Here is a 27,216-nt window from a genome sequence, read left to right as displayed (position 1 = left end):
ACGGTCCTGGCCCTGGTTCTCGCCATTGAGGGCCTGCCACACTCGTTGCTCTTTGATAATGGTCCCCAATTCAAGGTGCCCTCCTTCCATGACTTCTGTCAGGCCAATAGTATCAAACATATTCGTAGCCCCCCTTTCCACCCTTCGTCCAATGGCGTGGCAGAGAGGCTCGTCTGCTCTTTTAGACACCAGTTGACTAAGGTGGTCGACACATCTCCAACCGTGTCGGCCCTCACCCTGTCTTTGAACACCTTTCGCACTATGCCAATTGACAGATGCAGCCCTACATAGCTCCTTCATGGGCGACAGCCATGGGCCCTGCTCCACTTGCTGATGCCATCTGCCTACCACCCACACTCCCAGCCCTCGCAGCGGTATGCCCCTGGCACAGCCGTGTGAGCCCATGAGTATGGGCACAAAGCAGGTTGGACACCCTCCACAGTCGTAGCGGCCCATGGGCTGCGTGTGACATTGGTGCAAACGTTGAAAGGGTTGGAGCTCACCATCATAATCATCTCTGCCCTCGTGCTGCCACAGGATTTTTCACTGCCACCTCTTCCCCTACCTCCTTGACGTGTGGATGTGGTCTTCTAGTCACCGTCCCTGCCCCGGTTGCCATCTCCCCACGGGCCTGCCGCCAGCCCTCTCTGCCCTGGACTCTGGATCAGCTGTCATGGATACCTTGGGCGTCCCTTCCTCCCTGCCAATTGCAGTTGATGTGCCCAGTTCCTCTTGCCACTGCTGACCACCTTGGCACTGTCCAGGGTGTTTCCGCCCCTACACGCATGTTTCAGGGGGCAGTGATCTGGTTCCGCGCACCTGGAATTTGAATCTGCGCCAGATGTTACGGACGTCTTAAGACACATAGATGGCTCTGCATTATCGAGCCGTAAGCTGTGATGGTGTGCACCTACTGGCCCACTGTTAGTGTGAGGGCACCACAGCGGAACACGTGGTTTCACCAGCCAATAGCATCGCCCCCGATAGAGTACTTAAGCGCCTGCCTCTCGCTCAGCCAGCCAGTAACATTGCATACGTCTCTTGACATATCGCCTCACTTTATACAGCATATTTACTTTCGTGCTTTGTTTACGAGTGAACGTGGTTGTTTAGTTAGGTTTCTTGACTCTGTTGTGTTGTTCTTGTTGTTTTTGTAAGGTCCTTCATTGAACATGTCCGTTCTCTCCATTGTGTTGTTGTTAATGGGCCGCTCTGCAGATCCTGCTGCGTTTTCCATTGCTTCAAACCCACGTCTGTTCCAGTCGCCATTACGACAATGCCTTTATCCAATTGAAGGGGTGGGAATGACATAATCCAAAGCCACAAAATGTAAATTTTTCAGGGAAGCGTTTTAAAACTTCGAATAAATCCATAAATCATATTTCAACTTTTCGGGTTTTTTTGACAAAACTAATTTATTTCTCTTATGTGTTAATGTACATGTTTGCATAGTTATATTATGAACAAAGTTAAACATTGTTAATAAAAAAATATTTTATCCCTAGGTGATACAACATTGGGCTTTGGCCTGTCTCATACTAACTTTACACAAAGTTTACAAAAATGTGTACATCAATATACAACATAACTTACAATGAAGGTCACTACAGTGTTCCACACAATATAGCCAATATCTATCACCTGTGTTTCATTTTCATCACTTTCTTCCTTTGATTCACTCAGACTGTTGAAGTAGCCCTTCGAAACATCTGGTATGTATGGCATTAATGACATAACATCTTTGAGTTTTTTGACACAAATTGGAATGGGCTTTAAGTATTTCCTTGAGAGCTGGAACGTATTACTCTCCTGATGTGCCCATCCTTTTTTAGTGATATTTACAGTTCTGAATTCTTCAAATTCAGTGTACTGATACTTCACTTTTAAATGTGATGGCATTCCTTCATCAAAACGAAAAGCTGTCACTTCAGAAAATCGGAACTGAGATCCACCATCATGTTTGTCCTTTTTTTGCAATATTTATCTGCAGGGGTGTCAGATCTATAAAGTATGCTTGCTTCATTTTAATGACTGAAAATTGCTTATTCTTGCATGATTCTTTAATGAGTGTAACCCACTCATGAGGGGTGAACACAGTGGAGTTTCTATTCTTAACGTGCTCCTCAATTCGACTGAAATCTTGGTCACAAGGCAGTCGAGTGTGTCCAACTTGTGGAAACCAATGTTCAATGGCTTTAAATTTTCTTGAACGCACTAGTGATCCCTCTAGTGCAACAATTGCCCAGTTTTTGCCTTGGCCTCTGCAATTATCACTAATAATGTGAAGAATGTTTGCCTGAGACTTTTGTATTTCTAAGAAGTTTATCAGACAGCTTCCTATCTCATCAGATCCACACAAACATATGTCCCTTTTCAGACCCACAATCATGAATACCAAAATTGTAGGTCCACAACTTCCTCTTACAGAATGCAGGCCCAGATGTAAGCCTTGGTGTTGGAAAGGTTTGTTGTAGATCAAAGGATATTGTAAGATATTCCTCAGGATTCTCCCTAGCTGATATGGAAAGCTGTGTATTCATATTTTGTCCAGCAGATGCTGTGGCATGATGTAGGTCCCTTACAATTTTTAATCTTCTAATAATATCTTCAGAGTTGGTCAATGTGCATTTTTTACTTGAATTTGAAATTTGTCACATACATGACATGTGTCTGAACGAGGCAATTTAAAACCAATTTTAAAATCTTGGTTAAATATACATCGAAAATTCGAAACTTTTACTTGTGGTGCATTACTTTCTTCACAATATTTCAAATAATGTTCTTGATATAATGAAGAAATGGACATGTCATGGTCGAAGTACACTTTATTGAGGTTCTGTGAGCGGCTGTAGTGACTGGCATACTTAGGTATATTTTTTATGAAATTGTGAACTGTCTGAACTGCTTTTTGTGAAATTTTCCATGATGGGTTCCCTTTTTTCCCTGGAAACAAAGAAAAAGAAAAAGTGATTTTAAAGGTAAATGCCCAGGTCAGACAAATTTGGTGAATTTGTGTCTGAATATGATATGTAAAGAAAAACACTGGACTAAAAAGCACAACAGAACAAAATTATGGTTTTTCTTGGAAGCGACATTAATTTAATCGTTAAATACCTCTTCTGTCTTTTGGAGAAGTGGAGTGTCCCGGACACAAGTATTTTTGTAAGTTCTTAAGAAGTCCTTGATTGTTCTGAAGTGCATACACACTAAAAAATGCTTCTCTGCATACCAGAATATTACAGCCATTAACCTTAACCTGCTATGAAAAAGTGACTATTTGCCATGAAATTGTGCTTTTCCTTTTCTTTGGGTACCTTAAAAAGTGAAATTTATTAATAAAAATGATAATATTTTATTTATAAAAAGTGCATGATATAAAAATCAATTTCAAATTATCATTAATCATAATTACCTCCTTTGCACTTGTTGCATCTTAATATTGCTCAGAGGGTAATTATTTTGGCAACTGAAATCACCCATATCCCAAAAAGAATTGAATATCTGCTCTACACATTCATGAATTTTGCTCCAACACTTGTTTTTACATTTACATCCAGGACCAAGAATTTTAGCACCAACAATTTGTCCTGTTTTATCAGATATGTACTGTCTGCCATAATTTCTACGACGTTTACATTTTTCCCTTTTCCAATTGCTCATATTTCTCCTATTTTTTCTGCCTTTAAGTTCTTTAGCAGGTGATACTTCAGGAGACCTCTCACATTCATCAGCACCCTAGGCCAAATAAAGTATTCAGAATGAGAAAGACCAAAGCCACTTTAACACTTATACCAAATGTTAATATATTATACAAATAGACTTATATTATTTAAATTATTACCAATAATGCAGTAATTAATAGGAGAAGTGAAATTTGTTCATGATTCACATGTACATATTTTAATTAGCGAGTATATAACAGTTATAATTACACAATAATATTTCACTTTGATACAGACCTAAGCCTCAATGTTTTAAATGTTTAAAAAAAGTAAGTATTTTAGACTTACCATGTCATTTTCAGATGAAAATTCATCAGAGGGACGATAGCTGCTGCCACTGGACGAAAAATCATCTTCAGAACTAGCCATTTCTGTATCTGAATCTTCTTCTTCGATTATGCATGGAAGTAGCCTCTTCTTTGGAACCGCCATTGTACTGTGGTTTTGGGTTGTTTCAGATGCAAAAAAGACTGCTTCCTCACACCATGAGAACTACAAGTGTGAACTGCTCTGCCATCTAGTGAAAGTTAAAATATTTATGCAGTAGCTTCCTCTGCTGATTACAAGTTGAACTAACACAAAAAACGTATTTTGAGAAAAGTGTGGCTTTGGGCTATATCATTCTCGCCCCTTCAATTATTCAATCCTCTGGCCAAACAGAGCGAGATTATGCAAACAATTGAGGAACATTCTACTGCAGCTATAGCTAGTGAAAGCCAGAATCTAGCCTTGTACTACCACAGATCTATTACTGAGACTAATGTTCAAACAATGAAAAGGGTTATAAATGCCACTTCTCCATATGGAAACTGAATTTCACACTACCTATGATTTGAAATACAATACCCAATCATTTACAACAACTTGTGGCACCTCATATGGGCAGTTAAATGTCCTTACTCATTCTAATCACTAATATCTGGAATAGAAAAGACTTGGAGGTGGGCTTTTCCAATAATACTTCCTGAGGCTATGGAAAGACCATACATGATTGTGTCATTTTTCTCGTTGTTTCCCTGACTAGATGCAGAGGAAAGATCTTAGGAGCTGATGGTCAAACATCACCCTGTCTCAGTTCTCAATGGAGCATTGTAATGCCATGACAGTTGTCCACATTTAGCATTTTCCTAGGCTTTTCTAAATCATTTAATCAAATGTAGGATGTTTTCTCTGAAAATGACATGACTGACTTTTTTCACATCCTTCTCAAATCTAAGCTATTACTCTGTCTCCAACAGCTTCAACATTGATGTTACATTGAAGTCTCTCTCTCTCTCTCTCTCTCTCTCTCTCTCTCTCTCTCTCTTATCAAGACATTCAACAGGCACTTCCAGTGTAGAATCAGGAGAACCAATCTGTCCACTGATAACAGTTACACTTGCTTTCATACACAGGCATCATCTAGTATCTTCCTTGGTCCTGAGAAGGCCTTTGACTCTACTTGGAGGCTTAATATCCCTGGACAGCTCCAACAGAGGTTCTCTAAATGGATTGCATTCTTCATACAGATCTTCCAGTCTGTGCTACTTCAGACATCAACTTAGGGAACTTCTACCATATCATATTGAATAAGATAGTAGTGTACCACCATAAGGATGATCATCAGGATTTACAAATCTGCCGTTGCATTTAAGAAGATTGTGGTGGCAACAATCACCAGTATCAACACTGGCAAACTTATTGACTGCAGCAACTATGGACATGGTTTACCTGTACCTTAAGTTCATGATCTTTGATTTAGTTCCCAGTAATCTCTCAAACTATACACTTTTCATGAGTGTTTATTGTATATGTTTAGTTTATGTTCACCACAATAATGTGTGGAATACTTCAACAAGGTGTCTATACATCATTCTACTTGACCCCGGCTGCCTATTATTCCCACATTCATGACCCCAGACCACATTACATCTGATGCGTACTTCACAGACATATAAACTACTGCCAGGACAATGGATAGCACTGACCAACAGGGAAGTTTTGGAACTTCCATTGAGTTCAACAACGTTCTTCATGGACTAAATGAGTGATCTGGAACACATCAACAAGAAAGTGTGATTGAAAGTTACTTCTTCCACTTCCTCACATGTTCACTCAAAACCCTCTCCCGCATATCACACCACAACAAAGTAGATCAATTGAATTCCTACAGAACACCATCTGGGCTCAACACAGGTAAGCCATGTTACCATCCCACGGGATGTCAGTGTTCATATGCAATGTCATTTATTCAGCCTCCTTACCGAGACTTGTGCTATCGACTTGCGCTCTTCGACAATAAATCCCTTCCTACCTAACAACAGAGCTCAGCTGGCTGAGCCATGCCAGAAAATTTCTGGTCTTCCTACAGTATCACATATGAGCAATGGGATTCTGCACATCGTTATCTCTGGATCTAATCAAATAATTATCTACAGGTACCTTCCCTACAATACCTTGACAGTGTCACTTACACCTCCTAAACTGCCTCCATTCTTAACAGACCAGCCCCATACCTGGTTTGGTATCACTGAATCTATATTCACTGTACGTAAGACATTTTATGATACACTGAAGTATTCGACTTTACTGTGTCACTTAGGCAAACATACCACCATGATTAGCAACATCACACTCTCTCCACCTAAATTTAGCAAGTCTGAGGGAGCCAAAATAGCACCACTACTGAGACTACACATGACACTTGAACAACAAGTACTTCAAGCCATCCATGCAGAACAATTAAATGGACATCATTCATAGTAGTGGCATCTTTTTTGGACCATGATGGATTCCTCACTAATGCCTGGCATTTCATTGTGGGCCATGAGCAAATTTCCATCTGAAATCCAAGCAGTGCTAGTACACAATGGAGGACTCCTGTTTGACAATAAATTACACTTAGCATATCACATATACATTTTACAAAATGGCGACACACATTACCCCAGCAGCAATTAGTATTAATTATTGTAGGCAGCCATGTTGCATACCAAGTTAGCAGATGGCTTCTGAATGACACCGACCCCTTCTGAGGTTACCCAATGTGCTGAGCATGTAGCAGTGGCAGCCATCTTGTCCTCTGCAGCATACCTTCATTTAACAGTATAGACTCATCCAAGTTCTCGACACATTGGACATAGAGTGCCCAATGCCATCACAGGCAGTTATCAACCCTGGCTGGCCGTACCATACCTCCTACAGCTGATTATGACAGATGGTATGGTTCCACCCACACTGCAGTATATGGACAACAACTTACAGACTACACAGTGGTGCTGGTTTCATACCTGTTTCAGCACTGTTGTATGCAAGTGTTCCCAACCCTGCCAACATGCACATGCCTCCTGCAACCTTCACTAGGCACCTGAGGCCACAGCATCAACAAAGTTCACCACACACTGTATCTGGTGAACCAAGCCAGTTTGTGTCACCCACCCATCAGCAGTAACCCTGACTGGAAAATCATCACACCAAACAGCAGTTTTTGCTGGACTCTGGATCAGAAATTGGTACAGCCACAAATACCACTCTGCCCCTTCATGGCCCTGACTCTGCATCTACACTACAAGCAGCAAATGGATTGTTCATTGCCAGTTACAAAACAGTCATCTGTGACATTAACCTCAGCAGCAGTAGCTGACAATTGACATAGACATTTCTTGATGCCAATGTCAATGAAGCACTGATCTGACCTCATTATCTATGACAGTTCCATTCTACCTGGATTTATGAGGAGGAGTGTTTCTCTGGAGACCAAGTAATGTCACCATACCTTCAGATGACCATCGATCCCAGCCCTGTCACAACACAAGAACACCTACATTTCAGCAGTACTCAGGCTCCAGCTGCTACAATCCTCTATAAATAATCAACTGACAGCAACTAATGAACAGTACATTGACACAAGAAAAGATGAAAACTCATCCCTTCAAAGGTTACCGCATGAGCATCGAAATTACCTAGTGGAGGTAGAGTTATAACTTAGAGTCCTTCAGTCCTCACATACTACCACCACGGAACAACTACCATCTCATAACACAAACCTGGTGGATGTATGGCACACAGTGAAAGACATTCACACAAGAGTGCAGAAATTTCCACCAACCCCGGTGATGACAACAAATACCATCACCTCGATGAATCCTTGACCCAGATGCTGCTCACTCTGGACTCCACAGAAACTACCAGCAGCATGCAAACATGCCACCACATCAGTCAAGCAATGAATACCAAGCAACATTGCATCGATCTACTGAAGTCTTCATGGATGTTGCCTCTCACCAGCAGCAAACAACCTCATCCGACAAACACTGCAAACAAACTGGTCAGTACAAGTGAGACAAGTGACAGTGCAGTCAGTGTTTGTACAAAAACTGACTATGAAAGTCATGTCTCCCTCCTGTACCACAAACCTTCTCTCTGCTAAGGCATCACTAATAGTGTGATGCACACGTATAAACAGAGGGACCACCCGTCTCTCAAAAAGTGTGCTGCTTCTCTTCCAAGAAATGGCAAATCACAAAGCCACTGTAGATGAGTTGCTTCTTTTGGACATCATCCACACTTCAAACAGCCCTTGGGCTTCACCCCTCCATATGAACCACAAAAAAGATGGTACTGTCCAAATGTGCAGTGACTACATAATCCTCAATACCCAGACAATCCAGTACCCAACATCCAGGATCTAACCGATGCATTATTGGATGCTATGATCTTCAGTGTCATTGACTGCCAAAAGGCATATCTGCATATACCAATGGCAACATTACTAAAACTGCTATTACTGCCCCATATGGGTTTTTTGAATACTTATTAATGCCATTTAGACCCAAAAAAAATAAAAATAAAAATAAAAAATTTAAAAAAGATGGCTGAAACGTGGCAGTGCTTCACTGACTCCACCCAATGCAAGTTCCTGTTGTTTCCCTTATCTGCCTGACATACTGATATACTCTGCTCTGTCCCAAGAGCATGAAGATGACACGCAAGAAGTTTCTCAAGTCCTAGAAAAACTTGGTGTAGTCATCAACATGGATAAGTGTCACTTGCATCAGCAGAGCCTAAAGTCCCTAGGATATTCTGTTTCATCAGCAGGGATCAGGCTTAGAGAAGAAAGAAAGGAACTCACATAATTCACTCGCTGCCCACTTCCTACAAGGAGCTGTGCAGATTTCTAGGAATGGTAAATTTCTACTGCCGCCACATTCAGCCAAAAACCTCAGCTCCCCTACCCAGTGGCCTTTCCAGACCAACACCAGAGGAAACCAAACTATTCTGTGGTTGGAAGAACTGTCACAGGCTTTCAAGACAATCAAACAGTCACTAAAGAGGGCAGTGACCCTGGCTCACCCCTCAGCGATGGCCCACCTCGCAATCACTACTGACGCTAGTCCCACCACCACTTCAGCAACCAGTTAGTAGCATACACTGACCCTTGCAAATCTGATTCTTCTCATGCAAACTGAAGGGATCTCAAAAATTGTGGTCCACATACAACTGTGGAATGGTTGCCTTCTATGAGGCAGCACAGTCAATCAGAGTAACTTTTTACAAGTCACAGTAACTTTGTACCACTCACTACTTTTGTTTCAAATGGCTACTGCTTCATCTGCTTCCTGTAGATTGTAGTAAAAGTAACAGTTTTATTACCTCTATGGTATCTAATTAGTATTTCAATTGGCTTTGCACCTTCTTCAGTCTCTCAGTCTTGTGATTACACTGTATTGGTTGTGAAGAGAGCCTCTGGCAACAGTGAATTAAGTTAAAGGGTGTGAGGTCTATACAAATGTCTTGATATTCCAAACTAAACCACCAATGTTTGTTTTTACCTCTTATTAACACTTGATTTCCTTCTGCCATGATCTAAATTTAGCCAAAGCTTTAGATTAGTAAAAATGCTACTTTTTTAAGACTATTTTAAGGTTACCCTTTGTGACAGTGTAACATTGTACCAGTATTAAAATAGAAATTTTACTCTAATAGGGCATAATTAGTGTAAATTTTCACTTTTTGAAGCACTCAGTAACTACAGATACAAAATGTTAGAGTGTCTGTTGTGATGTGTAACTAATCTTGTGTCCAGTTTTTTCCCCAAAAAACAGAAAAAAGTGGTTATCCCTATTTGTTGCAAAGTGTTTCAGAGAGAATGAACCACTGCTCCTTGGCAAACACCATTCAGAGTCCTAGTGTGGATGTATCACTCTGCAACTTCCAGCTCCTTGACCTGGTAGCTCAATTCTCAATAGACATCCACCACATGAATGGGGGGAAATCATGGGACACTACATGCCCCGTATCACACCATCCGTACCCTAATTAACTAAGAGATTCTAGTAAACACACAAGAACACAATGTGAAATCTTAGCTAATCCAAACCCAGGCCTATAACTCAAACAAATAAAGCTCCCCAACTCCTAGGTCAAAGTTTGGTTGAGACACATTGCATCCAGGAAATCAATTTTTGTGAGCCTTAATAACCTGTCACTTGCTTCAGTTTGCTCCACTACGAGGCTCATTATAGAATGATTTGTTTAGCTGGGTGTTAAAGCAGACTGCAGGAACTGAGTGAGGGCATGTGCTCCGTGCCACAGCAGCAAGACCAGATGGTATGCATCCTCCTCCAGACCCACCCACCCTCCCCCCCAACCCTACACCCACTCCCACAAGGCACCTTCATGATACCTAAAGAATGTTCCCAGAACATACAGTTAGACTTAATCAGCCCCCTACCTGAGGCAAAGGCAACAAATACATATTCTCAGCCATCAACTGCATGACACATGGGTAAAGGTTACTCCCTTGTATGATATAACAGCCGATTCAATGGGAAGGATCCAGACAGCATGGGTTGTGGAACAGCCATTGAAGTCAAGCATGTAGTGTTCAGCAAAGTATTCTGCCACTCGGTGGTCAGCTTCATTCCTGGCTACAGCTTGGTGGTGGCCAGTCATTCAGGTGGACAGCTGGTTGGTTGCTCATACATAAAGTTCTGAGCAGGAATTTCAGATTTTTTACATGAAGTCTACTGTGTCCGAAAAAAAAGTCCTCTGCTAAAATATGGCCAAGGGCAGAGCTAACCAACCAGTAGCACAACATGCTGCTGAGTACCGGTCTGAAAGCTAGTGAAGTTCTTTCTTGTATACGTACCTCTAGACAAATTAGTGCCTGTGCTACATGGTGAGCTGTTACCTTCACTCCTTAAATTATTTATATTTCACAAAAGACTTTTAGTTACCACATTTAAATAAAGCTGTGACATTGTGAGTTACAATTTATTCTTTCTATGCCCCCACCAAGTTGTTTTTATTATTTCAGACCAGTGTCAATTTGTGTGTTTATGTCTTACTGATTGAAAAAAATATTATGAATTAAATGCATTATACATATTTCCTACTTGCAAGTTTACAGTTTTAACCTGCCATAAAATTTCATATATGCAGAGTGACAAATTCATTCTGGCTGGGGCTAAGCCATATGTCTGCAGTAGCCTATGTTCCAGGAGATCTAATCCTGCACCTTTTTTTAGGAGAACTTCTGTGAAATCTGGAAGGTAGGAGATGAGGTACAAGTGGAAGTAAAGCTGTGAGTATGGGTTGCAAGTCATACTTGGATAGCTCAGTTGGCACAGCACTTGCCTACAAAAGGCAAAGGTCCTGGGTTTGTGTCCCAGATCAGCATGCAGTTTAAATCTTCCAGGAAGTTACATACTAGCTGACAGACCTGGAATTGCTCATGTATTTATTTTACCAATTTTCTATTAGAAATTAAAACAAAAAATGAAGTGTGTTTGTGGTGTAATATCCCGGACAGTTTCTGTACCATGGGTGCAGCTCCTTCATATGTCTCCAACACAGATTTGTATACATCTCTATGGCAAAACCTCTTAATAGCTCTTTGGAAGGCTATCATTTTTGCCCATAGTCATTCATGCTTCATGGCTGAAACCTGTCAAAAGCATTGTCAGGTGACAGGGATTTCCTTAAGCTGACTCAACTGCAGGAGTGTCTTAGTAGTAAAGCACGAGTGAATTAAAACTTCATGTATGATGTGGCATTTTTTCATGCATCTCAGTTTATGATGTCATATCTCTTGAGCTATGTGTCTTACAATGATATATTTGTCCAGGTACATTTGATGGCATGTGTAGACACCGTCTGCAAAATATGTTGCAAATAGAGTTAGTGGCAAATAAGTATAAAACTTAAATATTGTGTGCAATGCAAACTTTTTCATGCATCTCAAGTCATTATGGCAACATATCTTCTAACTCAGTGTTGCACCAATTTTGTAAGTGAACTTAGCAGCATATGTGGATACTATCTGCAAAATTTATTGTGAATAGAGTTAGTAGCACAGAAGTAATAAATATGGATGTCATTGTGGTGGCTTTTTGTACATCTCGTTGTTTATCTTCAGGAATATAATAAGTAGGTGGTTCTCGGCTCACCAGCGATTGTTCTCTAAGAATATCAGATATGTGCACAAAGTCTGGTTGAAACCAACCCAGTGTTTTAGGAGGAGATGTGTAAATCTCTCTCTCTCTCTCCCTCTCTCTCTCTCTCTCTCTCTCTCTCACAGACACACACACATACACACACACACGCACACACACTTATAATATGTATTGATTGTTAATAAATGTCTATAAACGTTTTCAAAAATTTAAACAGTGGAAACCTCAGGCTGGAATATCAACAATATAAGGGAAATACAGACTGCTGCTCATTGTTAAGGAGTTGCAGGAAGGTACAACAAAACGACAATTACACATCAGCATTCAGCCAAAGTCCATCCCGATACCTGCTTGGTCAGCATGACAGATTGCCATCCCACGGGCCCAAGTCCGAATCCCAGCTGGGTCGGGGATTTTCTCCACTCAGGAACTAGGTGTTGTGCTGTCTTCATCATCATTTCATCCCCATCTGGCACGCAGATCACACACTGTGACGTTGAATGTAATAAGACCTGCACCAAGATGGCCAGACCTGCCTCACAAGGGACCTCCCAGCCAATGACACCAAACACTCATTTCCATTTCCATTCAGCCAAAGCCTCCTTCACGTAAGAAAACATACACACATTCATTCACACAAGCAAGTACACCTGATGCACACATGATCATCACCTCCAGCAGCTCAGACTGGAAAGCAGCTGAGAAACAGCAAAGTACCCTTTTCGGGAGAGACGAGTCCTGTCTGGCAAAGCATATAAGGGCCAGACTACCAACAGATGCTGTGTTGGCAGTCTGTGGTTGGGTATGGTTGGCAGGACAAAGGTGGTGGTGGGGGGGGGGGATGGGGGAGAAAAAGGAAATGAGTGGAGAAAGGGAAAGGTGGGCAGATACATTGGCAGAGGGCATCGCACAAAGAGGGTGAGGGGATGAGAATATGAAGGAGGAGAGAGAACAGAAGAGGTGGAAACTGGGGAGGAGGGTATGGGGACTTTAGGTTACTGAACATTGAGGCCAGGATAATTTGAGGAACTGAGAATGCCTTGTAAGGGTAACTTCCATCTGAGCAGTTCAGAACAGCTGGTGGTGGGTGGTAGGATCCAGATGACTCAGGTAGTGAAGCAGCCATTGAAATCGAGCATGTTCGTTTCAGCTGCATGTTCTGCCAAAGGTTGGTCTACTTTGCTCTTGGCCACAATTTGACGGTGGCTGTTCCTCCTGGAGGACAGCTGGTTGATATTCAGGCCAGTATAAAAATCTGTGCAATGGTAGTGGCAGAGCTGGTGTGTGACATGGCTGCTTTCAATTATGGCCCAACCTCTGATGAGGTATCAGTACTTGAATAGGAAGTGTTGAGTGGTTATATCACAGTTCATGCATCAGGGACTTCCACAAGAATGAGGTCCCTATAGCAAGGGGTTGGGATTGGGAGTGCCATAAGATGGATTAGAAAGTTGTGAAGGTTGAATGGGTGATGGAATACCACTTTAGTAGGGATGGGAAGTATCTTGGGCAGGATGGCTCCCATTTCAGGGCATGATAATTAGTAATCAAAGTCCTGACAAAGGATGAAGTTCAGTTTGTTTCCAGTACATGCTGGTATTAGGTGTTGAGAGGATTGGGTGTGTGTGGGGAAATGGAAGAGATCTGTTTCCAGCGTAGGTCTGGGCGATAGCACACATCTGTGAAGGCCTTGATGGGACCCTCAGCATACCAGGTAAGGAAGTTCTTGAAACTGCAGATACACCATCCCCAGGTGGCCGGGCTGTATGGGAAGAATTTTTTGGCACTGAAGGGATGACAGTTGTTGCAATGCAGGTACTGTATGGTTGTTGGTGGATTTTATGAGGACAGAGGTGTGGATGAAGCCATCAGAGAAGAGGAGGTCAACATCCAGGAAATTGGCACACTGGGTTGAGGAGGACCAGATGAAGTGAATGAGAGAAAAAGTGTTGAGGCTGTGAAGGAATCAGGTTATGGTGTCTGGCTCTGGATCATGCCTATGGCATCCCGCACCCCCACACATGACCCTCAAAATCCATGAACAACCCTGATCGCCCCATTGTAGCTAGTTATTGTGCCCCCACTGAAAGAATTTGGGCCATCAATGACCGTCACCTCCAACCAACTGCCTGGAATTTATTCTCTCACAACAAAGATATCAACCACTTTCTTCACCAACTCTGTACCATCCCTCACACCTTTACTTCCTAGATCCCTACTCATCACTGTTGACACCACATCCCTATACATCAACATCCATCACATCCATGATCTCACTGCTATTGAACATGATCTACACCAATACCATTCAGACTCAAAACCTGCTACCTCATTCCTCATACATCTTACTTTGTCCTAACTCATAAGTACTTCTCCTTTGAAGGGATGTTATACTAGCACATTTGCGGCACACTTATAAGAACACACATGGCACCCTCCTATACCAACTTGTTTATGGGCCATCTGCAGCAAACCTTAAATGCTAAACTCTAAAATGGCTCAGGTTCAGTGATGATATCTTCACAATCTGGACGCAGGGCCAACACATCCTGTCGTCATTCCTTCACAATCTCAACACTTTCTCTCTAGATGCACCTGGTCCACCTCAACTCAGTGCCACCTTCCTGAACACTGACATCCTTCTCCCTGATGGCTCCATCCACACCTCTGTCCATATTAAACCACCAATATCTCCTGCATTTCGAAATCTGTCATATTTTCCACACCAAAAAAATCCCTCTCTTACAGCCTGGCCACCCAGAGACAGACAAGCACTAGCCCTCAGACCTAGTCCACAAACAGATCTCCCATGCCATTTTGCCACATGTGCCCAATCCTCTCACCATCCTCAAGAACCAGCTAGAAAGGAATGCTCCCTTTGTTACCCAATACCAACCCGGACTGGAACAATTGAACCACATCCTTTGCCAGGACTTTATATACCTGTAATCATGCCCTAAAATGAAGGACATCCTTCCTGAGTTCCTTACCACCCCTCCTAAAGTGGTGTTCCATCACCCATCCAACTTCCACAACATCCTAATCCATCCCTAAGCCACACCCAATCCTAAACCCTTGCCACAAGGATCACATCGCTAGGAATACCAAAGTGCACAACCTGCCCAATCCATCCACCCAGTACTTCCTATTCTGGTCCTATTAAAGGTTTATCCTACCTCATCAGAAAGCAGCCCTGTCATAAAACCAGCTTTGCTGCAATCATTATACAGATTTTTACATTGATACAACTACCAACCAGCTGTCCACCAGGGTGGACAGCCACTGCCAAACTGTCAACAAGAGCAAAGTACATCATGCAGCTGAACAGAACATTCTTGATTTCAGTCACAGCTTCACCATGTGGGCCATCGGGATCATCCCCTAGACCATCAGCTTTTCTGAAATGTGCAGATGGGAACTATCCTCACAACACTTTCTCCATCCCCGAAATTGCCCCGGCCTCAACCAATGGGATCCTGCTACCCCCACACCCTCCACACAACAGTTTCCACTCCCTCTACCATATCACCCTCATCCCTGTTCTCATCGTCTCACCATCTTCATGTCCCGCCCTCTGCCAACGCACCTGCTCATCTTTCCCCCTCCCTGCTCGTCACATTTTTCTCACCTCTACCCTGCACACGTTGGTAGTCTACTCCCTGCAGCGTCCACCAGACAGCACTCCTCTCTTCCCCTATCTGTGCCCTTCCCCGTCTCCTCCAAACTGCTGATTCTATTCTACTGACAGTTGCTTTCCAGCCCAAGCAGATGAGGATGTCAATCATGTGTGTGTGTGTGTGTGTGTGTGTGTGTGTGTGTGTGTGTGAGTGTGTGTGTGCGTGCGCGCGCGCGCGCGCGCGTGTGTGCACATGTGTGTGTTTCCATTTCTGAAGAAGGCTTTCTGCCAAAAGCTAATGTGTAATTGTCTTTTCATTGTGCCTGCCTGCAATTCAATGTGTCATCTTTATGGTGAGTAACAATCTCTCTTTCCTTACATTGTTGATTCTCCAAATAGTTATGAATTTTTCGCTATCTGCTATTCATAATAAATCTACTTCATTCACACATGGTTACGAAAATAACCTAAGTTAAGATTAGAAAATTCAAGTTTTAGTGAAGCCAACTTATGATGGAGACACTGAAAGAAACCTCAAGAGTAAATCAATGGCTATATGTATGAATTTATGCAAACAGTGAATAATACCACTGAATTATAAAAGAAGATTTCATTCTTCTGCAGTAGACAATTCTGAGTTCCATCTTTTGTGTCTCTTCTGTTTAATGTTATTTAGAAAGTAATACACTGATGCAAACAGACCAAATTATTACTTCAGCTACCTTAAGCAGATTATCAACTCAATCACACTATTATCTTAAAACTTTTGACTCAGTTCTGTACAATTTCCTTCCATTATAGGATATCAATCCTCGAACAGGTACTAGGCTAGATTGTCCAAGACCTCCTGACAAGTGGACTGTAGATGATGTTGACTACCCCGATCCACAACAGATGTCACCTCGTTTCCTGCCACGACGCTGTAGAGCTGATTCAACTCCAGGTACTAGCAAATTCCAGTATTACACCAAGTCTCAGAATAAAAATATTCTTATCTTGTTTGTTTTCATTTTTAGCTTATCATGTGCGAGTGTGATGAATTTAATTAGCATGTTTCTTAATCTATTACTGACACACACAAAATCAATATGCATCTAACAGGTAATGATTTCGAGAATCAAAATGAAGCATCACACCTGCATTTAATATAATACTCCATATCCACTTTAAACAGAGAAAGTTTAAATAGATTTTTTTTAATTATTAGTTATAGCTCTATACACCTTGTGACACTTATGTGGACTTGTTTTAACAAAAAATTAGTTATGTAATACATTGGAAAATAAAAAATCACACAAATGAATGACACCTTAGTCAAAATTTTATCAAGACATAGCAATATAATGTTTGTGAACATAATAGCCTAATGACACAAACCCACACTGAAAGTCTGAATGTTACCTTCCTGTAGCATGAACTAAGAGAACTCAGGTGGAAGGGTAACATACATAAATACATTACTGTCCATTAAAATTGCTACACCACTACGATGACGTGCTACAGACGCGAAATTTTACTGACATGAAGAAGATGCTGTGATATGCAAATGATTAGCTTTTCAGAGCATTCACACAAGGCTGGCGCTGGTGGAGACACCTACAACATGCTGACATGAGGAAAGTTTCCAACCGATTTCTCATTATACAAACAGTAGTTGACCAGTGTTGCCTGGTGAAATGTTGTTGTGATGCCTCGTGTAAGGAGGAGAAATGTGTACCATCATGTTTCCAACTTTGATAAAAGTTGGATTGTAGCCTATCGCGGTTGCGGTTTATTGTATCGCTACTTAAGATCCAATGACTGTTAGCAGAATATGGAATCGGTGGGTTCAGGAGGGCAATATGGACACCATGCTGGATCCCAACGGCCTCGTATCACTAGCAGTCAAGATGACAGGCATCTTATGTGCATGGCTGTAATGGATCGTGCAGCCATGTCTCGATCCCTGAGTCAATAGATGGGGACTTTTGCAAGACAACAACCATCTGCACAAACAGTTCGAGAACGTTTGTAGCAGCATGGACTAACAGCTCTGAGACCATGGCTGCGTTTACCCTTGATGCAGCATCACAGACAGGAGAGCCTGCGATGGTGTACTCAACAATGAACCTGGGTGCACGAATGGCAAAATGTCATTTTTTCGGATGAATCCATGTTCTGTTTACAGCATCATGGTGGTCGCATCCGTGTTTGGCGACATCCCGGTGAACGCACATTGGAAGCGTGTATTCGTCATCGCCATACTGGTGTATCATCCGGCTTGATGGTATGGGGTGCCATTGGTTATACATCTCGGTCACCTCTTGTTCGCATTGACAGCACTTTGAACAGTGGATGTTACATTTCAGATGTGTTATGACCTGTGGCTCTACCCTTCATTCGATCCCTGCAAAACCCTACATTTCAGCAGGATAATGCATGTTTGCATGTTGCAGGTCCTGCACAGGCCTTTCTGGATACAGAAAATGTTTGACTGTTGCCCTGGCCAGCACATTCTCGAGATCTCTCACCAATTGAAAACGTCTGTTCAATGGTGGCCGAGCAACTGGCTCATCACAACATGCCAGTCACTACTCTTGATGAACTGTGGTATTATGTTGAAGCTGCAAGGGCAGCTGTACCTGTACACATCATCCAAGCTCTGTTTGACTCAATGCCCAGGCGAGTCAAGGCTGTTATTACGGCCAGAGGTGGTTGTTCTGGGTACTGATTTCTCAGGATCTATGCACCCAAATTGCGTGAAAATGTAATCACATGTCAGTTCTGGTATAATATATTTGTCCAATGAATACCCATTTATCATCTGCATTTCTTCTCGGTGTAGCAGTTTTAATGGCCTGTAGTGTAGTATGCTAACACCCATAACAGGACTATGAATCTGGTATGCAATGAATTTAAATACTAGCCTAACAACTCATGAAGGTTTCACATGAAAACTCCAGTACACAAACCCAATTGCCAAATACTGAACTTTTTCCTTTTTTACATTTAATTAATAGAACAGGTAATCGTAATCAGCTTAATTTTAAAAAAAGAAGAAGAAGAAGAAGAAGAAAACGGTACACAAACTATACAGTATCTGTGGCCAACACTTTACCTGTGAACATTCGACTGTGATGGAACTAATAATAAATGAACTGGGAGAAGTTAGAAAGAGTGGATTGAGTGTTAAAGAATGACCCAGCTCATGTCACAGTAGACAGAAAGTATGTGCATTTTGACTCTGGCACAGAAAAAAAGTACATTGCCCACTGAAAATGTTATGCAAGTTTTACTGGAGAGTGTTTTCCAGTTTTAATATCAAAAAGTGCACCGCTAGAATTTCAGTTGCAGACAGTTCACATTTAGACTCAAATGGTTTCGGTTTATTCAATTAATGTCACAACTGTTAAATGAAAATTCATTTGGTATCCTGTTTTTAAATGACTCTTTACTGCAATAGCTAGTCATAGACAGCTAAAAAATTCTCAATGCTCTTCAAAGCATGACACTGACCACTTTGCCACTGATTTCATAACTTATTTTATTTTCATGCTTGTCATTTGTCCATGATTGCAAATGATCATAAGCCTCTCAGAATATGATCTCCTCCTGCTGTCCAGTAGAACAATGCCTCTGTGTTTACGTCCCACCCAACACCTCATATTCCCTCACTATCTGTCTTTGTTTCCACCCTTCTTCCATCTCTGTGACACCTCCTTCTTGCCTTACCATTTTACCTCTGTGCACCCACACCCACTCAGCAGAACATAATTTATGCATTTACAACCCACTCAGTAGTTAGACATTTGACTCCTACTTCTCTTACCATGTTAACTTTGGGCACACATTCACACCTATTCATCTCTTTCATTCTTAATAATTTAAAATATTTCCTAGTATTTTCTCTTTTCTAGTCTTCCTTCTCTTTATTCTTCCTTCTGTTCCTTGACCTTCTTTAAAGGCAATGATATAACACCTGATTTATGTTTGTTTGTCTCCACTTTTTCCTATTTTTCCTCCATAAATTGTCTATCACTCCAGGTTAATTTCATCATATCAATTATTTCTGCACTAACTATTCAACAGCATCCCCAGTCATAATGCCTTCCCTTAATGAAATGGTTCTTTTAAATTTGGATCTTGTATGCTACATTTGTTTGTATTCATTTCTTCAGACGACATGTGAATGTCCACAATCCGTAAATCAAGAAGTTATTTCTTTCATCACAACCTCAGTACCAGACTGAACCTCCAAGCTTCCTCTCATTTTTTACTATAATCACTGTTACATTAAAAATGAGTGGATATTCCAATTTTGAAAAAGAAGAAAATGTATTGTATATGTAAACACAAATAATATTTTCATGAACAGCATACTCATTGTTATTGTGTAATTTGTTTGTTATTAGACACCTTCGAGGCACAGTTTCTGAGAGTGCTGAACAAAGTCAACCATACAATTGAACGTAATGAACTTCGTCTGGCTGAGCAAGAGAGAAGAGACACCACAGAAATTGAATGGAAACAAGTAGCCCTCGTTTGTGATCGTTTTCTTCTTTGGGTCTTCCTGCTCACAACAGCTGTAACTACCACTGTTATATTGTGTGGTTCTCCATATGGGCCATGATGCTACTACTGGTTGTGTGCAAATGAATCCAGTACCATAAAAGTAAAGGGAGAAATGTGCACTCTAGGGCAAGAAGTTCCTATGTGAAATGTAAGAAATCACGAGTGAACTGAAAGTGTTTTTTTCACTTATTAGTGAAACAGTTATAAAATGAACATAAATTGTGGTAAGGAGAATGTCAATTTTATCTTAATTTGTAATAAGTGTACATGAAATGATCATAAAAATTTCTGTTACTGTCAAGTGTTTATATTGTCCCCACGCCAAGAACAATGATGAAAAATGTGAATTTTCAGAGTGTCCTGGAACTATTTTAAAGTGTGCTGATTCCATAGTGGTAAACTGTGAACTCTGTTTCCAGAAAAGTGGTGAAGTCAACATCTAGTCAAGGCTAGATATTACCAATATCAAAACAATGATTTTTTTAGCTTATTTGCCATTTTCACATTGAAAAAAAAAGATTGTATTCAAATATTGTATGATTAATGCTACTCTATTACTGCAAGAGAGTAGCTAGGATGGAATTTTGTAACACTATATCAATTTAAATTAACTTTGTACAAAACAAAGAGACTTCTAAACTTGTATTTAGCTTTGAAGAAAAATGCTCAATTGACAGTGATTAAAACGAACTTTGTAAATAAATTAATAATTTCTGTAGATACGTTTCAAAATTGTGTGTGTCATATGAGATATGTATGCAATATTTGTGAATACAGCATGAGTGAATTGTAATCTGAATGGAAAAAATATTAAGTAACATGCATAAAATATATAACACTGACATGCTGCTCAAAATTAAATGCTTTTTGTTGTGCCAAGCTCACCAAAATAAAATACCAAAAAAACTATTTTACCTTTTCTTTCAATTTTGGATCAAAATACAGTGCACAATTCTAAAATACTCAGAGTTCTAGACACAATTTGCACCTTTTATATACTAAAATAATTATAAATGAATCAAAATAAAAAAACATGTTATTTGAGAAGCAAAGCTACACATGAGATAGATACAAGGCCAAATCTAATACGTTTTCAGTTGTGGATTAATTGTTTAGCATTGTATTGTATTATATTATATGTTAACCGGAAACCTAGAAATGATGGAGAGGCACCATCCGCGCCGCAGCCATGGTGGTCCACTACCCCACGATGACTACTTCAGTCCACTTCACCCCCCTACCGCCCCGCACCAAACCCAGGGTTATTGTGCAGTTCAGTCTCCAGTGGATCCGCTCCCCCTCAGGGAACGTCTCACACCAGACGAGTGTAAGTGCGGTGTGGTAGAGTAACAGTGGTGTATGCATACGTGGAGAACTTGTTTGCACAGCAATCGCCGACGTAGTGTAAGTGAGGCAGAATAGGGGGAACGAGCCCGCATTCACCGAGGCAGATGGAAAACCACCTAAAAACCATCCACAGACTGGCCGGTTCACCAGACCTTGACACAAATCCACCGGGTGGATTCGTGCCAGGGACCAGGCGCTCCTTCCTGCCCAGAAAGTCATGTGTTAGACTGCACGGCCAACTGGGCAGGCACTTAAGATAATAGATGTATCCAGCACTGCTCCCCACAGATCTAAGAAGGTGAAGGTTTTGTGAGACCTGACAGGCCTAAATATGAATGTATTGCATAAATATGTGTACACTGAGGTGACAAAAGTCATGGAATAGCAACATGCACTTATACGGATGGTGACAGTATTATCTACATGAGGTATAAAAGGGCAGTGCACTGGTGGATTTATGTAAAAAGGTTTCTGACATGATTGTGGCCACACAACGAGAATTAACAGACTTTAAATGCAAAATGAAATCTGGAGCTAGATGCATTGGACATACCATTTTGGAAATTATTAGGGAATTCAATATTCTGAGGTCCAGTGTTGTCAAGAGTGTGCCACAAATACCACATTTCAGCCATTACCTCTCACCACAGACAACACAGTGGCTGATGGGCTTCACTTAATGACTGACAGTGGCACAGTTTGCATAGAGTTGTCTTTGTTAACAGACAAGCAACACTGTGTGAAATAACTGCAAAGATCAATGTGAGCATACACCAAACACATCCATTGCAGATTGTGGCAAAATTTGGCATTAATGGTCTGTGGCAGCAGAAGACTGAGTGAAATACCTTTGCTAACAGCATGACATCACCTACAGTGCCTTTTCTGGGCTTGTGACCACATTTGTTAGATTCTAGACAAATGCAAAACCATGTCCTGGTCAAATGGTAGTTGGAGCTAAATGTGTAGGATATTCCATTCTGGAAACTGTTAGGGAATTCAATGTTCTGAGATCCACAGTGTCAAAAGTGTCATGAAAAGTCCAAATTTCAGGCTTTACCTCTCACCACAGACAATGCAGTGGCTGACATCTTTCACTTGATGACCGAGAGCTTTGGCATTTACATGGAGTTGTCAGTACTAACAGACAAGCAACACTACATGAAATAACCAGAGAATCAATTTCAGACATATTATGAAAGTATCCATTACACCAGTGCCATGAAGTTACGAAATTTGGTGTTAATGGGATATAGCAGCAGATGACCCCAGCAACTGCCTTTGCTCATAGCATGACATCACTTGCAGCCCCTCTCCTGGACTTGTTACCATATCTGCTGGACCCTAGACAACTGGAAAACTATAGCCTGGTCAGATGAGTGCCACTTTCAGTTGGTAGTATCTGATGGTAGGGTTCCAGAGTGGTGCAGATCACATGAAGCCATGGACCCAAGTTGTCAACAAGGCACTGTGTAAGCTGGTTGTGGTTCCATAATGGTGTTATCTATGTTTACATGGAATGGACTGGGTCCTCTGGTCTAACTGGAATGACCATAGACTGGAAATAGTTCTTTTCAGCCACATGGGGTCCATTTGCAGCCATTCATGAATTTCATATTCCCAAAAAACAATGGAATTTTTATGGATGACAACATACCATGTCACTGGGCCACAATTGTTCATAACTGGTTTGATGAAGATTCTGGACAGTTTGAGCAAATGATTTGGCCACCCAGATTGCCCAACATGAGTCCCTCAAACATTTATGGGATACAATAGAGAGGTCAGTATGTCCACACAGTCCTGCATTGGCAAAACTTTCACAGTTATGGACAGTTATAGAGGCAGCATGGCCCAATATTTCTTCAGGGAACTTAAAATGACTTGAGTCCATTTCATATTGGGCTGCTGCACTACACCAGGCCAAAGGAGGTCTGGCATGATATTAGGAGGTGTCCCATGACATTTGTCACCTCAGTGTGTAAACAAATATTGATTTTTCTAATGAATCATTTCCCAAGTATTCTTAATCTCTTATACTACTGATAGGATACTTATAGAAGGAGGTTAATTTACTCATTCATAATCGAGAAAGGTCTTATGGATGTGGAATAAGTTACAGCACATAGTAAGATGATGGGCAGCCATTATAAACTAATTCTGGAAGATGTACTTACAATTAAGAATCATTACTTACAATTTGCTTTAATCTGAACATGGTTTAGTTATAGGTAACTTGTGTAAGTATTTCTAAAAGCAGGATAGTGCTGTGTACTACAGTCTCTCATGAAATATGTTCTGTGCTATACAAGTAATCTAATCCTACGTAGCCCAAAACTGGACCTCCTCAATCATTTCTAATTACCATTATTGCAAAAGTACCTATAATTTTTTTAAACAAAGGACAATTAAAAATGCTAAATAAATAACATGAAACAAGAACTATGAGGGCCACTCACTATGGACTTCTTTACCAGGCAGTAAATACTCTGAAGTGCCAAAGAATTTAGTATAGGCATGCATATTCAAATGCAGAGATATGTAAACAGGCAGAATATGGCACTGCAGTCAGCAATGCCTATATAAGACAACAACTGTCTGGCACAGGTGTTAGATTGGTCACTACAGTGCAGGTCATCAAGATTTAAGTGAGTTTGAACATGGTGTTATAGTCGGCACATGAGTGATGAGACACACAATCTCTGAGGTAGTGATGAAGTAGGGATTTTCCTGTACGACCATTTCACAAGTGTACCACAAATATTAGGAATCCATTAAAACATCAAATCTCTGACACTGCTGTGGCCGGAAAAAGATCCTGCAAAAACAGCACGAATGACAACTGAAGAGAATCATTCAGCATGATAAAAGTGCAACTCTTCCACAACTTTCTGTAGATGGGCCATCAACAAGTATCAGCTTGTGAACCATTCAAAGAAACTTCATTGACATGGGCTTTCGCAGCCAAAGACCCACTTGTGTACCCTTGATGACTGCTCAACACAAAGCTTTATGCCTTGTCTGGACATGTCAACACCAGCATTGGACTGCTGATGACTGGAAACATGTTGCCTGGTCAGACAAATCTCATTTCAAATTGTATCAAGCAGATGGACATGTACGGGTGTGGAGACAATCTCATGAATCCATGGACCCTGCATGTCAGCAGGGCACTGTTCAAGCTCATGAAGACTCTATAATGGTGCGGGGCATGTGCAGTTGGAGTGATATGGGACCCCTGATATGTCTATATATGACTCTGACAGGTGACATGAACATAAGCATCCTGTCTAATCACCTGCATCCGTTAATGTCCAATGAGCATTCCAATGGACTTGGGCAATTCCACCACAACAATGTCACACCCCACACATACAGAATTGCTACAGAGTGGCTCCAGGAACAGTTTAAACACTGATGCTGGCCACCAGACTCACCAGATACGGACATTATTGAGCATACCTGGGATGCCTTGCAACATGCTGTTCAGAAGAGACCTCCACCCCCTCATATTCTTACAGATTTATGGAAAGCCCTGCACAATTCATGGTGTCATTTCCCTCCAGCACAACTTCAGACATTAGTGGAGTAATGCCACATCATGTTGCGCCACGTCTGCGTGCACATGGGGGCCCTACATGATATTAGTCAGGTGTACCATTTTCTTTGACTCTTCAGTGTATTTGGCTGTGACATATCTCTAAATTACAAAAGTATACATTGATATGGAAAGTCTGTTGTTTCACTACAATATTTTCTAAACGTTTTCTTGGCATAGGGTATTACAGCCATAATAAATTGTTTAAATTAAGTTATTCTTCAAGTCTGACTCTAAAATTTTTATTTCAGTGTGCTATCTGGAAATTTTGAGTACCATATCTTTTTCAAGTGAGTGCCTTGGAATTTATTTACATTCATTTGTCAGACAGCATTGTCTGATGACATAATTTATTGGGTTCAGCTCACACGCATGGACTGAAGGCTTCAGAGTGAGGATGACTGAGGTGTGTGGTGAGGCCACCAGTGGGGATAGCATGCAGAAATGATGGAGAGGTATCTTAAATAGCTGCCCCTTCAGCAGCCACTTTCGCTGCTCCCTAGCTTAGTATTAGGTACCATACTAGCACAAATGCAACTTAGCTGAGTGGAGTGGTCAATGTATATGGCTGCCATAATGAGAACCTGTGTTTGATTACCAAGACTACCAAGGATTTTTCCTTGGTACTAAGACTGGTATGGGGTGCACTCAGTCTCATGATGCCAACAGAAGAGCCACTTGACTAAACAGTAGTGATTCCACAGTCGAAAAGTCTACAAAATAGCTGGGAGAACAGTGTGCCGACTACATGCTCCTACATACCACACCTGCATGTCACAAGGCAGAGGATGACACAGCAGCTGATTGACATCCCTTGGGCCTTCAACACTTGAATAAGGAGTTCTGTTTATTATTACTATTACCCCAATGGCCTTGCCTCTTGATACAGTGGCAATACCAATTCCCCTCAGATGACCAAAGTTACGTGCTGTCAGGCTTGGCTACCACTTAGATGGGTCTGCCAAGTCCTGTTGACAAATGGCTTGCACTCAGCCCTTCTGAGGCCAGTGAGGAGCTCATTTATCGAGAAGTAGTGTCTTTGGTCATGAAAACTGACAATTGCTGGGAGTGCTATGTGTTGACCACATGCCATTCCATATTCACACCTACTGATGCCTACTGGCTGAAAATGACACTGAGGCCAGTCAGTACCATTGGGCAGAGCTTTTTCTTTGTTTTATGAACAACTTTATCTTATGAACAATACAGAAGACATAACCAATTATAATGAACACAAAAACCATAATTACAAATTATATTTTTGAGTTTAATGTTGTAGCTTTGTTGCTTATATCTGATGGATCATTTTTCTTATGTTGGTGAGGTTCAGTTGTACCTACATGATGGGTCTCTATTCCTACTGTTTTTATTATGCACTCCACCTTTAGTATCAACCACAAATCTTCCACAATGACTGTCCTGGTGTTTCTCAAATAATCTGCTTAAGATATTGATTATAGCATTAACAGTTTATGTACATCTGAGGAAACCTCATAGTGTAACAGACTAATCACTACATCTAACTTTCATTTTTTTTGTTCTCTGTTGTGTTTGCTATGGTTTGTGACAACATATGAAATGTGACTTATTTATATCATTAAATATCATTTTAAATCATCAGATTTGATGTAAAGGAGACATTTCAGTATTTACATTATCATTCCAGTATATAAAAGTATATACTGGACATGTATAATTCCCTTGTATGTGCTTTGAAACTATCCTCAATTAATTCTTCAGTAGAAACACTTTTCCACCAGAAGAGTAAAGAGCAATCCATATACTACATTCTACTTAAATTTTTAATCAGGATTAAGGCCTAAGACCTTTACACAGCTTGCTTCTACAATCTGTTCATCATTACAAGTTATTTTTATTTTATTCCCTTTTAATTGTTTAGCTATAAACTCTATCAGTTTAGTTTAACATATGAGGTCTGTTCAAAAC

General features: G+C 41.0%; 1 protein-coding gene across 1 annotated transcript in view; it reads left to right on the top strand.

Moving 5' to 3' along the window:
* Positions 1 to 21,230, top strand: part of LOC126268008 (neuronal acetylcholine receptor subunit alpha-7-like) — a 587,517-nt gene extending 566,287 nt beyond the window's left edge. The window contains exons 7-8 of the mRNA XM_049973406.1: positions 16,575 to 16,716; positions 20,165 to 21,230. Of these exons, the coding sequence (XP_049829363.1) occupies positions 16,575 to 16,716; positions 20,165 to 20,382 (360 nt within the window). The 3' untranslated portion in view covers positions 20,383 to 21,230. The remainder of the gene's footprint in view (positions 1 to 16,574; positions 16,717 to 20,164) is intronic.
* Positions 21,231 to 27,216: the final 5,986 nt, after the last annotated feature.

Source organism: Schistocerca gregaria, chromosome 1 (assembly GCF_023897955.1).
Source record: "Schistocerca gregaria isolate iqSchGreg1 chromosome 1, iqSchGreg1.2, whole genome shotgun sequence".
NCBI classification, from domain to species: Eukaryota; Metazoa; Arthropoda; class Insecta; order Orthoptera; family Acrididae; genus Schistocerca; species Schistocerca gregaria.
The sequence above is the reverse complement of the archived record's forward strand: the minus strand, read 5'-3'. Positions and strand labels throughout refer to the sequence as shown.